At 41.5% G+C, this 18,369-nt stretch overlaps 2 protein-coding genes across 2 annotated transcripts; one reads left to right on the top strand and one right to left on the bottom strand.

Moving 5' to 3' along the window:
• The first annotated feature begins 937 nt into the window (after window positions 1-937).
• LOC142390496 (L-rhamnose-binding lectin SML-like) lies at window positions 938-11,298 on the top strand. Its single transcript, XM_075475965.1, has 9 exons — window positions 938-1,020; window positions 2,588-2,620; window positions 3,017-3,121; window positions 4,120-4,255; window positions 8,690-8,799; window positions 8,880-8,924; window positions 9,024-9,156; window positions 9,243-9,346; window positions 11,179-11,298. The coding sequence occupies exons 1-9, from the start codon at window positions 990-992 to the stop codon at window positions 11,190-11,192; spliced, it is 711 nt and encodes a 236-aa protein (XP_075332080.1). The 5' UTR covers window positions 938-989; the 3' UTR covers window positions 11,193-11,298.
• A 1,629-nt stretch (window positions 11,299-12,927) lies between these two features.
• LOC142390497 (galactose-specific lectin nattectin-like) lies at window positions 12,928-17,948 on the bottom strand. The gene is made up of 7 exons (XM_075475966.1): window positions 17,870-17,948; window positions 17,396-17,458; window positions 17,019-17,046; window positions 16,743-16,843; window positions 14,594-14,728; window positions 14,253-14,364; window positions 12,928-13,191 (listed from the first exon to the last, which is right to left on the bottom strand). Exons 2-7 carry the CDS (start codon window positions 17,456-17,458, stop codon window positions 13,127-13,129), a joined length of 504 nt encoding a protein of 167 aa, XP_075332081.1. The 5' UTR covers window positions 17,870-17,948; the 3' UTR covers window positions 12,928-13,126.
• Window positions 17,949-18,369: the final 421 nt, after the last annotated feature.

Below are 18,369 nucleotides of genomic sequence, written 5' to 3'. Positions count from 1 at the left end.
AGACAGATCGGGGGTGTCCCAGTCCTCTGTGAGTCGTGCGCTCCGCTTGGTCATCAAAGCTCTCATCAGTTTATCACCCATGGTACATCAGATTCCCATACACCGCTGTCCAACAAGTACAAATTAAGAGGGACTTTCATGCCGTGGCTGGACTGCCAAACATAATCGGAGCAATAGACTGGACACATATACGCATCAAAGCACCCGTGCTGTCGTGGAGCGCACTGAGCTGAAGGCCAGGTGGGTGCGTCTCGATACAGCGGGGGGGCAAACTGCTCTATAGCCCAGAGAAGTCATCCCAGATTTGTACAATATTGCCATGAACGAGGGTCTCCACCTGAACCAGCCCAGGCAGACCAGAAGGTGTGGTGCCAGAAGACCCCCCTCATTAACCGCCCCATCAAAGAGCCATCATGATGAGGCAACAACTGATTGCACGGCTTTAGTTGCAGTCATCGAGCGCCTGGCCATGGCGAGACGTTTTTGTTTTTTTTAAGCCATTTTCATATTAAACCATTTCTTTTTTATTTCGGTGACACAGAGTTAACAGCACTCGTAATTGCTTCCCATTTCTTGGCTTTAGCAGGTCCCGTAATTCCACTGCTGACACTGCTAAAAATGACAGATTTTCCTTTCTGGATCTCTGAAAGCAGAACTTTAATCTCAGAGCCCGTAAAGTTGTTCTTTATGCGCCTTGATGCCGTTCTCATGACTCAACACTTCCTGGCACAGGACAGAGGAAGCACAGCCTTATATGGTATCATTTTGGGCGTGGAGTATGCAAATCTACCATCCTCTTGCACGTGCCAGTTAGACCAGTTCCAGCATTTTTGTTTTCTGATTTAATCTATGCAACACGTCAGTAAAAGATTATTTCCCCATACTTTGTATTCGTGTGTCGTAAGATGGCTCTTACCCCAGCAGAATAAATATCCAGAGTCTTTTTCATTTCCTTCATTTCAGCACCTCCGACCGCATCTCCTGACACCATGTTCTGCACCAGACTGAGCATCTCACTGCGTAAGTACACAGCTGACTGTAGATGTTTGATTTATTGATAAAACATAGAAGGAGACAGAAGAAATTATTATTTCTATACATTCTTTCAGAGACTTTGAGGCAGTTTGCAACACCTTGACATTTTCAAGTATTTCAACTAACTGTAAACATCTCTGCAAAAGTGACACATATGGTTGTATTCTGAAAAGCCTAACAAAAAACAATATGAGAGTGAAGTGAATGTAATACAAACAAGTTTTATTTAAATTGAGGGGAAACACAACTGTACAAAAAACAGGTTTTAGAGGTCTATAAATATATCTAGCCAAGACTTTTGAAGGTTGAACCTTGTAAACAAAAGTGTTGGCTGCATAAAAGTAAAAAGTGCAGTCAGAAATGTTTTGTTGTTTCCACACAAGCTGTAAAAAAGTCATTGTAACTCAAGGCAGTGTCTCTGTTAGCTGAATCCTAATTAGATGGGTGTGTAACACCCCCGATTGCCCCCACCCCCCTGTCACTCTCCATGTGATAATTGTCTGTTGATGCTGGCTGAATGGGGCGTGTTCTCACCTGTGAATAGCCACTCAATCACCTGGTACTTAACATGTGAATAGCGATAGGTGTGGCCTAGGAGGCTGATGCAGTCAGAGAGTACAGAAAATCCAAAGATTTCTTTTCACTCTCTTTAAAAAGGGCCAGCTATATCATTTATTTTAATATATATATATATATATTTGAAAAGTATAAGTTTCAAGGTTTTTAATGGTGTCACTTATATGTTTGAATGACAAAAACTCACAGTTACAGATGTGTTTTTGGAGAAGTGTCAAAAATCCCGCCGGCGGGTTCTTAGACCCCAGAGTGTTAAAAGAGACAGAAACAACCTGTATCTGCCATCAGCCAAATGATCATTTTTAACCTGTGAGCATGAAAGTCTTTTCAGTTTCTTCAGGTTTTGCCTGTGAAGTTAAAGAGAAAGAACTGAGGTGGGGATAGTGATGGGACCTCTGTCTCTTCTCAGGGCAAAGCACTGTTTTCACTTATGATTATATAATTCAATTTGATTTTATCTATAGAGCGCCAACTCACAACAAATGTCATCTCAATCCTTAAAGATACAGTCTACGATGAAAACCAGTAATCATACCGAGCCTTATGATTTTTAAAGATATGAAGGTTTTACATGATGTTTGATGGTGAAGGTGCAAAAATGATGCACATTCATGTTTCAGTACAAACTCTGAGCACAGTGAAACTGACCCTTGTGCATAAAAATCCTGGATGTTCTGATCATCCATCCACCTGTTCCCTCTCACCCTCCTTATGAAAGCTGTAGTTCATGCTACTGAAATGTCTCCAGGTTTTGACTCTGTGATCTGAGCCGTTCCTGCATTCCTTCGTCTCTGCCCTCAGACTTTACTGTTTCACTGCAGCCTGATGGTGTGATCACCATGATCATCATCATTCATGGGGAAGTGGAATTAATTTGTCTGACTCGACATGGAAAAGCCCAATGCTAAAGCAGCTTTAAACAGAAGTAACAGGACAAGTAAATCAACTAACACTGAGGTTTCTTTTCTCTTTTCAGTGCTGGCAGCATCATCTTTGCTGACGTGTTCAGGTCAATACACATTTCATTCTGTTCTGTAAAACCAAGCCATTGTGAGGCACAGGAGGGAATCCAAACTTTTTACACTTAATCAAGCTTTGTTTTGACTCTATAAGTAACTTTAATGCATGCCATATTATTCAGAGTTGTATAGTTTACAATGAAATGCTGAGGGAGGCGACTCTTAACCCAGAAAGTGGAGATCTGACCTTTTGATCTGTTATCTTGTCAGCAGTCTTTGTTGATGCAGCTCCCTCCACCATTTAATGAAATAAATATTTCTACATGTATTTATTTATATCAACCTGAAAAGAAAGTGTAGGTGAGAGAGCTGCTTCAGCACCATAACCAACAGATTTTCTCTTTTATGGAGTAACTATTCACCAAACATTTTGCTTTTCATTCCAGGTTTTGCCGGAGCCGAAGAACCGTTTCCCTTCGCTGGGACCGCCATAACCACAGAGAGAGTGATCACCTGCGATGACAGTCACAATGTCCAGCGCATGAGCTGCGGTACGACTGAGCAGCTCCAGCACACTCAAAAGTTTGCTGGAAAACAAGTCAAAGTAAACAAGTCGATTCTATTCTTACTTCTCATCTTATCTTAGATAGACTGATAGATAGATTCTTACTCCTTATTTAGTTCACTTCCTGTTTTATTTTGTAGTATTTACTCCCTCAGTATATTAACTCCTTGGTTTCAGTTATTCCCTGTCGGATCACTGTTTCATGTCCATGTCTCAGGCCTTGTTTTTCTACTGTTTTTACTGTGGTTTTGGATCATCAGGAGCTCCTCTGGCCGACCTCCCGGATGACCTCCTGGTTGTCCATCAGAACATAAGAAACCCCGAAACATAGGAAAATGCAAAACACAAAATACATGAATCATAGATATATAAATAGACTGATGGTGCTTGGTGCTTTATACAGGCCAAAAAGTTTAACATTTCTGCATCTTTCAGGAAAAAACTGTAAAGTGTTTATTAATCCAGCTGAATTCCCAGTAAAGCTGCTCCGATTCACATATTTTTCTGTTTCTTTTCTCAAAACTTGGACTAAAATCAGCCCATTAGGACTACGTGTCAGCTCACTTAAAGCATTTCCAGACTGTCGCTCTGCTCTAATAAAATCCTGATTTTATAACCACAGAATCAGCATTAAAGCAGCTTAAAGACAGCGTCTGTGCAGAGAACTCAGCTGAACTCACATGGACCAGGAGCTGCCTCTTTCTGTCTGAAAGAAACTGAGGCTGATGTAAAACCAGGAAGCTTAGATGTTGGATTTCTTGATAAAACATAAATGAAACATAGACAGTTATTATTTCTATAAGTTATTTAAGGGGTCTTACACCATTATCTACTTGACATACATTTTCACTTCAAGAGATTTGAATTATTTTAATTTATTTAATTCATTTTCTTTTTTATGTGATGGAAAAATGAAGTTTTATTGGGATCAAATAAAGATGATTGGGATTATTAAATCTTCTTCCTGTGTTTTCTGTGAAACAGAGGATGGCGTGATCATCGTGCAGTCAGCTCTGTATGGACGTTTGGACACAGAGACCTGCAGTGAGGGCAGACCTTCAGAGCAGCTCACCAACACAAAGTGCTCTCAGAAAGGCACTGTGGATGTCCTGAAAAAAAGGTACAGTTGCCATGACGACGCAGAATCAATCCACCAGATGAGTCGCACACTCATTGAAAATGTTTGAATTTGACAAGCAGCAGAGGTTTAACTTGACTAAAAGGAGCTAACGGAGTTGGAAATGAATCAAAGTTAAAGCGATAAATAAACAGCTGAAGCAGCCAAGTGATGGATGACATGTGGTGGGATGAAAAAGTCTGAGACAAATTGAGCAACCGCTCATTTTGGTGGGACAACATTCCTAATGATGTTGATATTAAACAGTAACAGGCCCACCAGAGATCAATCTGTAATCAATTCACTTCCCTGGAACGAACATGACTATGAGGTGGATACACGACTCAGTGAAGGATAGGGGCACGGACCTATTCTCTAGGGCTAGAACTGACCAGAACAATTCTCAGAGGAAAGAGAGCGTAAATAAAAGTGGTAGACCAGAGGGAAGTAAGCTTCAGGTTTGTCCTTGTGGCTGGCAGAAAGAAACATCAGTTAGAGGCCTTAAAATGCATCAGGGAAGAAAGAGATGTGTGGTAAAGGAAGGGCAGTGTGGCCGAATCGATCAGTACTTTTTAAGAAGTCAGTCGAGTAAGCCGGATGAAGTCCAGCGGCAGGTAGAAAACCACAGTCCGAAGGATATCAATAACACAGCTACGGAGGGGGAGGAGGAGGTTCTAAGAAGGGATGCAGCTGATACTGAGGTGAACAGGCCAGTTAGAGAGAGAAATATGGAGCAGAAAGCTAGAGTTAAGTGGCCTAGGGCAAATAGTAACAAAGAATGGGAGGCAGTCAATAAAGATTTGTCAATAATATTGGGTAGGTTAGGAGGAAATGCAAGCGATAGGCTAGAGAAGATGGGAGATATAATTTACTCCTATTGTGTAGAAAGATTTGGGGTGCAAGATAGAAAGAGGGTTGAAACAGTACATTTAGTTAAGTCTAGACGGCAAAAAGAGATGGAGAAATTGGTTAAGGAAAGAAGAAATTTAAGAAAGCAGTGGAAAAAAGATACAGAAGAAGAGAGAGAGGGAATTAATGTTTTGCAGGAAGAATCGAGAGGCAGGCTAGCAATACTCAGAAGGGCGGAAAATATTAGGAAAAAGAGACAGAAGAAAGAATATGTAAGAACGGCATTTTACAGGGATCCGTTCAAGTTTGTAAAAAGGATTGTTTAACCAGGAAAAGGGAGGGCAGCTTAAGGCAACAAAGTCAGAGGTGGAAGAGTATCTAAGAAATACATATTCAGATCTTGAACAGCGTAGAGTAGTAGGCCTTCCACCTGACATGCCACCGTTAGGAGAGATAGCTCATAAGATGGACGTTAGACCACCTAGGTGGAAGGAGGTTGAGGAGGTAGTCAGGCGTGCAAAGGCTTCGGCGGCCCCAGGGTCAAATGGAGTCCCCTACCGGGTTTATAAAAGTGCACCTGATGTCCTCAAGTTTTAGTGGAGGCAATTAAAAATAGTTTGGGAGAAACAGGTTATTCCTAGAGCATGGCGTAGGGCAGGAGGCGTTATTATTCCAAAGGAGAAAGAGGCCTCGGACCTGAGTCAGTTCCGGATGATCTCTCTCCTAAATGAAGAGGGGAAGATTTTCTTTAGTTTAGTTGCACAGAGATTAGCCAGTTATTTAGAAAAGAATAGCTTGATAGATACTGTGCAGAAGGCAGGAATACCAGGTTTCGCAGGGTGTTTAAAGCACACTAGCATGATTTGGCATCAGATTCAAGATTGAGAAAAAAGACTTGCAAGTTATATTTCTGGATCTAGCAAATGCATTTGTTTCAGTGCCACATAGCCTTATTTGGAAAGCATTTGAGTATTTTGGAGTGCCTGTAATAGTTGTTAACTTAGTAAGAGCATATTTTCAGGATATTAGACTGCCTAAGTACAGCAGGTTTCACAACAGGTTGGCAGAGGCTAGAAATAGGCATTATGGCAGGGTGTACTATTTCTCCATTAGCATTTACAATGGCGATGGAGATAATTATTAGAGCTTCCAAGTGGGTTGTAGGTGGAGAGAGACGTCAGGATGGCATGCGCCTTACACCAATTAGAGCATACATGGATGATATGACGTTGGTGACTACAACAGTGCCATGTATGAAGAGAATACTTGAGAGACTTAATAAAAATCTAAAGTGGGCTGGTATGAAAATCAAACCTACTAAGTCTAGAAGTATCTCAATAAGTAGAGGGAAATTAAGTGATAGAAAGTTTGTAATTGATGAAGAAAACATTCCAATAATTAGGGAAAAGGCAGTAAAGAGTTTAGGCAGGTGGTACCAGGCAGACATGAATGATGGAGAGCAGGCAGTGCAGTTTCAGAAAGATGTTGCTGAGGGACTGGATAGAATAGATAAATCAGGGCTTCCAGGAAAGTTGAAGCTGTGGTGTCTGCGGTTTGGATTGTTTCCTATAGGTTGATGTGGCCACTGTTTGTGGCCACTGTCTTTAGAGTTCTTCAGAATTTGACCCAGAGGCAGCATGTATAGAGTGAACAGAAGGGGTCCAAGTAAAGATGTGGTAGTTAGTAAAGTGGGAGAAAGTGGAATCCAAGAATGGCAGCTCAGGAGGGAGAAGCAACTCTTAGACATGCAGAGATTGTGGGTAATATGCAAATAGGCCGGGGAGGCTTGGGGCTTGGCCTAGGCAAACCAGTGTGGAGTAGAGCAGGTCCCAAGGAGAAGAGAAAGCTAGTTGTTGAGCAGGTTCGTAGACAGGAGGAAATGTTAAGGGGTGCAAAGGCAGTGGCTCAGGCTAAGCAGGGACGGTGGTTGAATTGTGAAGGTGTAGAGAAGAAAAAGCTTAGTTGGAAAGAACTGTGGAGTATGAAGGAAAGGAGTATTAGATTTTTGGTAGGGGCAACATATGATGTATGACCAACTTCCCAGAACCTGAAACTCTGGGTAAATGGAGACCCGTTATGTTCGTTATGTTCAGGTACTGCAACTCTAAGGCATATCTTGTCAGGTTGTAAGGTTAGTCTGTCACAAGGCCGGTATACATGGCGACATGACCAAGTATTAAGAAGCTTAGCTGCAGGTATTGAAGATAAACAAAGGCTGGTAAACTTAGGAAGGTCTAAGGTGAAGAGAGTTGCAATTCAGTTTGTTCAAGAGGGGGAGAAAGTTTATAAGACGATAAGGAGACACGGCAGCTTGGAGGATGCTTGTGATTGGGAGATGCAGGTAGATTTAGAAAATACGTTTGTTGTTCCCCAGGAGATAGCCTCTACAAATCTAAGGCCTGATATAGTCTTGTGGTCTAGGAGTAGGATGAGAGTCTATTTCATAGAGCTGACTGTTCCTTGGGAGGAATTAGTAGCAGAAGCATATGAAAGGAAAAAGCTTAGATATGTAGAGTTGGGGGCAGAAGCAGAGCAGCGAGGATGGAAAGTTAGAATCTGTCCAGTGGAAGTAGGATGTAAAGGATTTGTTGCAAAGTCTGTTGTCTCATTGTTGAGGGAGCTGGGTGTAAGTGGACAGAGTGTGAGGAAAATAGTGAAGGAAGTGCCAGATGAGGCAGTAAAATCCAGTCAGTGGATTTGGATTAGAAGAAGCAATAGCAGCTGGGGGCCCAGCAGGGGGAGCACTTAGGGTAAACAGACTTTTGAAAAAGCAAAGAAGAAGTTCAAGATATTTAAGTGGAGGGTTTGGCCCATGTGATCCTTTTGAAACCAGGCGGCCATTTTGGGTAAGTTGGCTTTGAGTGAGTTGTATGGCTTTGATTTTGCTGGCATTTTTAGTGATTATAGGACTGTTTAGGTGAGTTTGTCGGCTGAATCTGCTGGTGTGTCTTGTCCTGCCTCCACCTCTGGCACCCTCTATATTTTCATTACCCCCTACCCGAACCAGGGTTTGCATCCTGGCTGTGACTGATGTGCAGTTGGTGAGAGGCTGGGGTAGCTTGTGGCTGTAAAAGATGGTTGTTGGGGTGGTCGGTGGCGTAGTGGGTTAAGCAGCCGCCCCATGTACAGAGGCTATAGTCCTCGCTGCAGCTGGCCCCGGTTCGAGTCCCGCACCGAGCGGCCCTTTGCTGCATGTCTCCCCCCTCTCTCTGCCCCTTGCATTCCTGTCTCTCTCCAACTGTCCTATCATTAAAGGCATAAAAAGCCCAGAAAAAAAAGATGGTTGTTGTGGTGTGAGGAGCAGTGTTGGCTGGCATTAGGGGAGTGACTCTGGAACGCCAGTGATCACTCTCTAGCCTCCTGGAGGTGTTGTGGGCCCAACTAGACGAAACACTGATGAAAGGAGGTTCCCACCTGATGACCCCAATGATATGTTGGTGCTCACTGATCTATAGTATAGGGAATTATTCACTGAGTCTGGTTCTTTTTATTTATTTATTTTTCTTTAGCACAAGTTTCTTGTGTTTACCTTGAATCCCTCTATTCAAACCTGGAAACAAGCTCTTTTCCTTCCTTTTGCTCCTGCAGATGTGACGGTAAGAAAGTGTGTGAAATCAATGCAAACGTCGTTCGTACCTCTGATCCCTGCCATGGCATCTACAAGTACCTGGACACCACCTACGGCTGCTTCCCTGCAGGTCTGTGGCATCAAACTGAACTCATAACAGCTGAACAGAGGTGATTTCTGTTTCTCATGTGATTTCTGTTGCTCCAACAGTCCGAAGTGTAGCGTGTGAATTTTCTCTGGCAAACCTTCAGTGTGGTGAGATTCTTGTATTTTCATTGGATTGATGCCATAAATATACATGTTTGTGTTTTCCTTGCTTTCACCAGCTGGGTATCTAACTTCTCTGTTCGTCAGGTGAGGGGCAGGTTATATCTGTCCTCGGGGCCGATTATGGACGCAGTGACAGGAACACGTGCATTTTTGGGCGTCCTACCGATCAGGTCCAAAATATCCTCTGCTCAAGGCCTGCGAGTGAAGTTGCTGCCAGGTACAGAATGTTACTTTACTCCAATCCTCCATCTAATAGCACCCATGTTCCCTCAGTCCATGTTAAAGCTCCTGTTTCATCCACAGCTGCAATGGGAAAAGCAGCTGTTCTGTCAAAGCAAGCAACTCAATGTTTGGAGACCCCTGTGTTGGCACATACAAGTACCTGGAGGTGACCTACATATGCATATGTAAGTACTTTAAAGGCCTTTTATGGACTACTCGTCCTCAGTGTCAATAATCAAAAAATCAAAACAATAATAAACTAAATGAAATCAAACAGCCACTGAGACAGCTAGGGAGTGAATTTACGCAGGATAAATGAGTCCATTGTCCAGGCAAAAAAAAAATTGTTTCTTTAGGTTTATTCTTCAAACCAAGCAAACGAACAAAGAACTTTGCCTTTGCCGCCTCTCTTGCCCTGGTCAAAAACCATTAGCCCTCCCAGGTGCCTGCTCACCTGTGACTGCCTGCCCATCTAATAAAACTCTCCCAGTGAGCCCCAGCTAACCAGTGCCTTCAAAATAAAAGCATAGTTAAATACCCAAATTAACTCAAAAAATACTAAATATCATAAACAACCAAAAAAGGTGTATTCCCCAAAACTAAACCCCCAAAAGGTAACTAAATAATAAGTGAGCCAAATATTACAAAATAACAAATAGCTCCGACAGGCCTTTTATGGACTATTTACTGAAACCAGGTAGTGTTAAACAGAGCCATGAGGTCACATTTATTTTCTATATTAACCAGAAACGAAAGCCTATTCAAGTTAACCTTTATTGGTCAAAAACAGTTTCCAATCATGAGAATCAACTTTCTCTGGAAGCTGGTATTTCAGATTGACCCCGACTCACGTTGGTGTTTGGAAGTGACTCTGCTGTAAAGATATAAAAGCTGCTGACAACACAGAGAGCTCTGCTGATATCTGGGATCCGTTAATGGCTGAACTTCCACACAAACACATGTTGATCTGCACAGTGGGATTAAACAAGCTGCTAAGGTTACACTGGTGGTAATGCTTATACCACCAGGTGGCAGCAATGTACTGAAGCTGCTTTATAATGTGTGTGGGGCTGTGACATGAGATGCTGCTGGGATAGAAGTTGGAGAAGCTACAAAAAGAATGAGAGCGATGCTAACTGCTCCACAACCTGAACCAAAGGCTCGGACACCAACACAGCTGAGGATCAGCTGCAACAATCACAGCTGAATATGAGCTCTAGCTTGACTTTTGTAGTTCCACCGCATAACTTTGTGAGCTACACAGCTTGACATGCTAACATTTACAGTTCATGTCTGAGCAAATGGATATAAGAAATCTGACTGAACTGCAAACCTAGTTATGGTTGCTAAGCTGTCATGGAAAGATTTGATGAAATGTGAAGCCCACTAACATCTGGTGTTGTTGAGTATTACAGGAACATGATCAGAATTCAGTCCCGCATCAAGTGACTCTGCAGTGTTCGGGGGTATTTATGGGCTCTGGCTCTGATCAGCATTACTTCTAACCCAACACCTGGATGCTTACGCCAGTTTTCAATGAGAATGCTGCTCATGGAGCAGCAAGAGTGGGCGTAGTTCACTTTTTCTGCACAGAAAATACGTGTTTAGTGACCACAGCGTCCCACATGGAGGGTTTGAACCGGGACAGCAATGACTTAGGGACAAAACTAAACGTGATTGGTCAATTTTACTGGCTCAGTTGTGATGGAGATATTCATCATGTGACTCAACTCAGTGAACACCATGAAGTGTGATGTCAGGTTGTCATGGTCTGTGTTTTTCTGCGTTGGTTTAATAGTTCCTTTCTTATGTTTCGTATTCTAGTCCATTTCTGTCAGTTATTTATCTCATTGTATATCTTTTTATTTAATTCCTCCGCATGTTTCCTAAAAAGCTGCAGAAGACATGATTATTCCCACCAAACCACATTCACAGTGTGTTAACAAAAGGTTTTTCTGCCACATTTTGGTGCTGATTTCTTCTGACTGAAATTCAGTTTTTACCTGGTCTTTTGCAGCTCCTGCCATTTGAGGACATCACCGAAAAGAAGATGACATCATCAAATTCATGCTTTAAATTCAATATATATTGAATCAATAATCAACCAATCGAATCCTGAAAAAATCCAAATACACCATTTAGAATAAAGTTCACTTTATAGCTGTTGGGAGACGAGGCCGGTGACGTTTGGACCACAGTGTTAATACACATGTGATTAGATAGTATTGATTTTCTTTAATATGACTCTAATTGTAACACTGATTCAATATCCTTTGTGATCAACTCGTCTTTTTCTTTTGTTCTGTTATTCTGCGTCAGTTTTCTTTGAGCTACATGAATAAACTTTCCTTTCATTTACAGCTTGCAGTCTCGTGGTATTATATTATTTTCTGACTTGTTAAACACTGAAGCCAGACTGAGGTGCAAACAGATTGATCTGATCTCAAAGAGATAAAGTGGTTTAACTGCTTGAAAAGCAACATGTTTAGGCTTCATAAAATCAGCTTTCATGCTCCGTGTTCATGAACATGTTTCTGGTCAGAGATGTGAAACTTGGAGTTCTGTTGTTGAATGCAGCATTGCTGGGAGGGAAACATGCATCCATGCAAACAGGTGACAGGTGCCTCCTCCTTACCATAGAGTTCCACTTTAAACAAGATTAAACAATACTTAAGTATCAGCACACTGCAGGAGTCTCAAGCCAACCCTTGTTGATACCTGTAGATAGCTGAACCGTGTAAACATGAACATAAACATAGAATCTGAGACAGAAACAGAGTTTGTTCAGTTCTAAGCAGCTTTAAAGTGAATATCTGCACTGAGCTCCTTTATTCTCCAACACAGCCTGAACCCTCTCTACATTTTCAATGCTTTGCAGATGATACTCAGCTGTACTTATCTATGAAACCAATCAGTTGGTTAGACCAGTGGTTTTCAAAGTGGGGGCCGCCAGGGGGCGCTAGGGGGGCCTCAGAAAATTGGAAAAATTGGCAGCTCGTTCATGCTCGCACTATTTTCTTAGCCACCTCACAGCCGTGGATAAACTTCTGCTCAGCAGTTGAATCTGACTTGCTATACTCCACACCACTTGATGGCGGAGTAATATCAACGAACATCCAGTCTTCCATAGAACTCAATGGGATTTACAAAATGTCAAATAAAACACGACAGAAGCAACTTTTCGCAACGAAATTTGATCTGGATTACCAGTGCACACCAGTAACCACTCCGGTGAGTTGATGCTTTTGAAAACGAACGTTTATTGTGCTTTTACGGACCTTTCTAGACATGCACATGACTTGCCATTCTGAAGCAGGTTGAGAAGAATCAAAATTAGGCAAATACCGGAGACAGCAGTAAACATCAAAAAAGTGGTGAGGGGGGTTCTGAAACATTGCAGACGACTCAGAAAAGAGGCTTAATGTTGAAAATACCGCAGTTCCCTTTTAATAAAGTCTGCCCTTCCGCCAACTCTCTGCATCTGAGTCTCCTCTTTAGTCCAAGCCTGACAGAGTGGTTCCATCCACAACTGCATCATCTGGGAGTGTTAGTCCAGATCTGAGAAGCTTGATTCTGTTCAACTTTGGTTGGACTAACACAATAGTTTGTTTCCCTCATGTTTCATGTAAACGTGCACGCTGTGAGCAGAGAAGAAGCCCCTAATGTAGGCCCACATCTTCACACAGAAGCCTTCAGCCAGCTGCACCAAAAACATAAAACCATAGAAAGGACACAAGAAACCACAGAACAGAGTGATTCAGAACAGCATTTGGAGGATTTTTATTGAACGTGCAGATAAAATCTACAGTCGAATTAATAAATGCAGAGTTAATATATGATGAAAAAAATCAGAAATCATAATCATAAGAGCTCTTTTGGTCTGTGTTAATCTGGAAGTGTTTGATTAGAACAGAAAAGAGTGATGAGGCCTGAGATTATCCTTGTTGCTGACATGGCCGGATGCATCACAGATTCTTTCCACAAATGAAATATCTTCCATGGTCACATGGTGCATCGTTCCAGTAGGTTGCTGTTTGGAGATTTTTTAGAAAAAACAAACATGGAGAAACATGCATTAATTTAGGTTTTTACACAAGCTTGTTCCTGTTCCAGTGCATAAGAGTGTGTTGAATATCTCTGTCTGTGAACATTTTCAAATGCTTCTTAAACACGACACTGTGACCCTACAGCACAAAGCGGGCTGGGATGTCTCCAAATATCTCAATAAAAATCAAACATCTTAAAACAAATACTTATATTGGTGCCAAGTGTCTTGTTAGGCAAATATTTTCCATCATTGAAAAATGGAAAAACGGGAAAGACGTCTGTCATTTTAACAGATTTAAACATGAGAACAAGCACCAGAAACTTAAGTAGTTCATAGCAACACTGTCTCTAAACCACATGCAGTAGACCTCCTGTCCAGTTTGGGGTGAGAGTGTGTTATTAATTAGCTGTTCTACAGGCTCATGTGCTCATCATCTATGAGCTTGAAACTGTACTTCATATAACTTGCTATCCGGATGCTACAGCACACTGCAGAGCTACGGACTGCTGGCCTGCAGCTCATCTGTGGGCCTGCTCAGACTCGGTGCGAACATGTGATCGTCATGATCCAATCACAGGTTCACAGTTCTAAAAACAGGTGTGAACACAGTTGAGATGGATTTAGGACTCATTCAGATCCAATCCCTCAAATACGTGTTTTTTATACAGAGCAGGTAACTGAGATCAGCCTTTGGAACAAAATGAATACATGTAAAGTTGTCTTTCTGAGGCAAAAACACAAAGCCTAATGACACCTGCTTCTGCTGCAGCCTCCTTTGTTTGACTATGCTCAAGCCAGCACCCATTTTAAGTCCAGGCCAACCATGATGGTGCTCTGGGTTCATCGTAGCCTACAGCAGGTTGAATGAGTTAGTTTCATGTTATTTCCTGTAAATAGTTTGTTCACATATCAGTTAAAATGAAGTGTTGATGTTTAAACATTCTGCTGTCACTGCGACTTCATGTGATGTTGACATAAAAAGTGAGAACACTGTCAGTGTCCATATGCTGTCCATAAAAGTGTAGTGGAACCTCTGTTTGTACCTCCATAATTGATCTCAAGACAGTGCTCAATTCCTCCCTGGTTGTCAGGCAGCCCAGTATGCCAGCGCCTGTAGTTAAAGTCTGATCCATCAGTCCACAGCCACTTTTTGTCCTGAAAGAGGAAATACATTGTGTAGTATGGAGAAATACACAGCAGTATAATAAATCAGATTTACCAAAGCTGCAACCTGCTGCCTCATAAAAGACCATTTATTAAGTGTGTGATTGATGAGTTATGTGTCAACAAAACATTACAAATGAATAATTGTATTTTATTCATGTAAAATAGTCTCACACATTCAGTAAAAACTTAATTTGATAAATTGCACCGTGTAACTTACTGCAACTATGTCAAAACCTCCAACCCAGACGTGGTGATGAGCGCCGGTCACTTTCTTAACCAGTTCACTGAGGAAGATGTTCTCATCAGCAGAGTGGACTGAAGCCAGATTCCCACCAATAGATATGCAAAAATGCTAACAATCAAAACAGGGTGGGGGAAAAAGAGATTTTAGGGAGAAGTGCCTTCAAGTTAGAGGAACATCATGGACATAACTTGCTAGTTAATCTAATTTAGGCAGCACTTTGTGATCATGATGAGAAAAACCTTGTTATGTTAAAGGTTTTTTAATACTCCATCACTTATTCTTTAGTTCAATTTAGTTTAATTCGTTAGTGTTTTTTAACAATCTCTAACAGTGAAAACAAGATTATTTATCTCAGACTGTTTAAAGATCGTGATGCCATCGTCACTGACAAGAGTGAGAAGAGTTCAGTCAAAAAGTGTATTTTTTGTGGTGAACTTTGAGTAGACATATTTAAAAGATGAAGAGTGTAATATGTGCTGAGCATTCAGAGCTCCACTGCAACATGAACACATTGGGCCTCATGCAACAACCGTTCATACGCACAGATTTGTTCTTAATACGTGCGTACGAGTGATTTAAGAGAATTTGCGCATTCACCAATCTTTTCGTATTTTACGTTTTCTTTCAGGTTACAAACAGAATAACGAGTGATCCAGACCTGTCGTAGGAGTTTTGTAAAATAGTCCGCTGTTATTCCAATCAAGTTTGCTTTACTAATGGATTGTACATTTAATTACTTTGAAGCAAACATAAATAAATATATACATTACATGGGAAGTGTAACCAGCCGCTGATTTACTACTTTTGGATGCATTAGCGCGCCAGGCTCTTGGAGGGGAGCGTGTGTTTCGAGAACGTGTAGATACCCATGTGGAGACAGACGAATGGCTGACATCGTGATTTAGATTGCCAAGGACTGTGCTGCTGCAAATATGCAGCTTGCTAGAACTCCAGAGAGAAACACGCCGATCAAACCCAATTCCTCCATACGTCCAGGTCCTCACCACCCTTGGATTTTTGGCCACTGGAACCTTTCAGAGGGAGTTTGGAGACAGATCGGGGGTGTCCCAGTCCTCTGTGAGTCGTGCACTCCCCTTGGTCATCAAAGCTCTCATCAGTTTATCACCCATGGTACATCATATTCCCATACACCGCTGTCCAACAAGTACAAATTAAGAGGGACTTTCATGCCGTGGCTGGACTGCCAAACATAATCGGGGCAATACACTGCACACATATACGCATCAAAGCACCCGTGCTGTTGTGAAGCACACTGAGCTGAAGGCCAGGTGGGTGTGTCTCGATACAGCGGGGGGCAAACTGCTCTACAGCCCCGAGAAGGCATGCCAGATTTGCACAATATTGCCATGAACGAGGGTCTCCTACTACCTGAACCAGCCCAGGCAGACCAGAAGCTGTGGTGCCAGAAGACCCCCCTTATGGACCGCCCCATCAAAGAGCCATCATGATGAGGCAACAACTGATTGCACGGCTTTAGTTGCAGTCATAAAGCTTTTTTAAGCCATTTTCCTATCAAACCATTTCTTCTTTATTTCGAAAATGACAGATTTTCCTTTTTGGATCTCTGAAAGCAGAACTTCAGTCTCAGAGCCCCTAAAGTTGTTATTTTTGCACCTTGATGCCGTTTTCATGACTCAACACTTCCTGGTACAGGACAGAGGAAGCACAGCCTTAATACGCACAGGTGGGATTCATCATTCACGCAGGTCGTTTATACACTTTTTCTGAAGTTAAGAGCATTTGTTGAATCTGACGTTGCATGCTGGTACGAGACCTTCGTACGAGAAAAATTAGAGAAATTTAGAATAAAATACGAAAATGTTCTTGCATGAAGCCCAATGTTCAGACAGAAAATGCACAGCTACAAATAAGACCGTAGTTGTTTTGTCACAATAATAAGGTTTCAAAGATGATACAGATACCAAGAAAATACTTGATATCATTTTCAATAGCACAAAGAAAAACTCAGAAAAAAGGACTATAGATGACCCTTTTTAAAGGTTAAACTTTCTCTAAAACCATTTGAGAAATACTTACAATTAGCAGAAATTTTGCTTTCTGCTTTGTTTCGAAGGAAATAATATATTGCTCTGTTACTTACCATTGCATCAATCCAAGTCTTTCCTGTGCCGATGAAAATGAAACAGCGAGAGCCGAACTGCGTCCATCCAGGAGGACAGCCAGAGGAACTGCCAGGAGGAACTGCCACAGTTTTTGTATTAGACAGAAGATAATAAGTGCAAAATACAGGAATTTGACCCATGATTAAAGCTGCACTTTTCACTGTCATAACCGTCATAAAAATCTTTTATTTTTCATTAATTTGCACAAAATCCTCCAACAGCTGTTCAACAGTAAATAAATTATAACTACCAACCTGGCTCAACCTCTTTCTGGACAGATCTCTGTGAACACAAAAGCAGGTTGAAACCTGTAAAGACTTTGTACTTTTCAAAACTATCATATTCCTCTCCCATATTTAGGCTAAAAAAGCTGCAGTTATGAAGCTGACGTCATCTGTTGGAGCAGGATCTGTGATTCAAAGCTAATACTATCATGGAGCGGACGCTACAGTTCTGTAGCATTCCTTTCACTGGTGGCACAAATAAAACTCATCTGAATAAATTACTTTGTGAATACACATTTAATTTCAATGAAGTCAGTCATTTCTGAGCACATATACATCAATGCTTCCGTCTTTACCTCGGTAAGCTAACATGGCCATGAAAGTGACACAGAGTTAATTATACTCACACACTGAACAATCAAGAGGCTGCTGATGAAGCCGAAGAAAACCAAGTTAAAACCTGAAGCCATCTGAGAAGAGACAAAGAAATTAAATTAAGTTACATCTACACGGTTACACAGACAATCACTGACTTTGTCCCACTGCACACGCATGGGAGGAGAATCCAGTTGTGGAATGAAGCCTGTTCAACGGTGTGGACTGTGTGAGAAAATGTTAAAGATATTCTGATGCTTCTAACTTTCTCTGTGGGATTTCATCAGACATATTGAACACAGACTGAACTTTAGAGCATGAACAAACCCCCGAGGCCCTTTTGAGTGAATACATGCTGGAACGATTCAAACGCCAACCACCTTATCTGGTTGTTAGTCTGGTTTTGAGAAACTCGATTCATACAATTTCTGTTAGTTTCAGATTTACATCAATAAAAAATTAAACGTGGTTAAAAATCTGTAAGAATAGAAACTGTAAAGTGTTACCTTTGCAGCAGTCAGTCCAGTGAGTCGAGTCTACCCTCTGAAACGAAGAGAGGATGTACAAAACCTCTGAGAGGATGGATCTTTATATAGTTTCTCAAAATGTTTCAATCGTTTAATCTTTTCACAGATTACCGGCACCACTGTCAGGTGTTTTGTCCTGGAATGAGGAAACATTTGTTTCTTCCTCTTTGTCACAGCTGAACATTCCCACTTTTTTTATTAAGCAGAAATGACTGCCAAAAAGTTTTGTGAAAAACAAACCAAAATATTTTCTGTCCTTTTAATGCCAATTATCACATTTCCAAACATTTTAAATGGTGAACAACAGTCTGACATTCACTCTTAGCTCCAAGCACTGCTGTACTGAAGTTGAATTTGTCGACATGAATGAAAAAATGACTGGAAATAAATATTTGATCGTCTTTCTGAAAGCTGAGGCCGCAAGGAATTATGGGACAGAATTATCTCCTTTCTCCCATAAACAATGGCCGGTGTATCCT

Source organism: Odontesthes bonariensis, chromosome 10 (assembly GCF_027942865.1).
Source record: "Odontesthes bonariensis isolate fOdoBon6 chromosome 10, fOdoBon6.hap1, whole genome shotgun sequence".
Classification (NCBI taxonomy): domain Eukaryota; kingdom Metazoa; phylum Chordata; class Actinopteri; order Atheriniformes; family Atherinopsidae; genus Odontesthes; species Odontesthes bonariensis.
This window is presented reverse-complemented; position numbering and strand designations above follow the sequence as displayed.

What these genes read in the sequence shown, in the direction of transcription:
- LOC142390496 (XM_075475965.1), top strand. Translation starts at nt 990, where the DNA reads ATGTTCTGCACCAGACTGAGCATCTCACTGC. An exon ending in CAGACTGAGCATCTCACTGC is followed by an intron (nt 1,021 to 2,587) that starts GTAAGTACACAG and finishes TTCTCTTTTCAG; the next exon opens with TGCTGGCAGCATCATCTTTG. An exon ending in GCGAGTGAAGTTGCTGCCAG is followed by an intron (nt 9,157 to 9,242) that starts GTACAGAATGTT and finishes TTTCATCCACAG; the next exon opens with CTGCAATGGGAAAAGCAGCT.
- LOC142390497 (XM_075475966.1), bottom strand. Translation starts at nt 17,458, where the DNA reads ATGGCTTCAGGTTTTAACTTGGTTTTCTTCGGCTTCATCAGCAGCCTC. An exon ending in GCCTCTTGATTGTTCAGTGT is followed by an intron (nt 17,047 to 17,395) that starts GTGAGTATAATT and finishes TTGTGTTCACAG; the next exon opens with AGATCTGTCCAGAAAGAGGT. An exon ending in AGACTTGGATTGATGCAATG is followed by an intron (nt 14,729 to 16,742) that starts GTAAGTAACAGA and finishes TTTGATTGTTAG; the next exon opens with CATTTTTGCATATCTATTGG.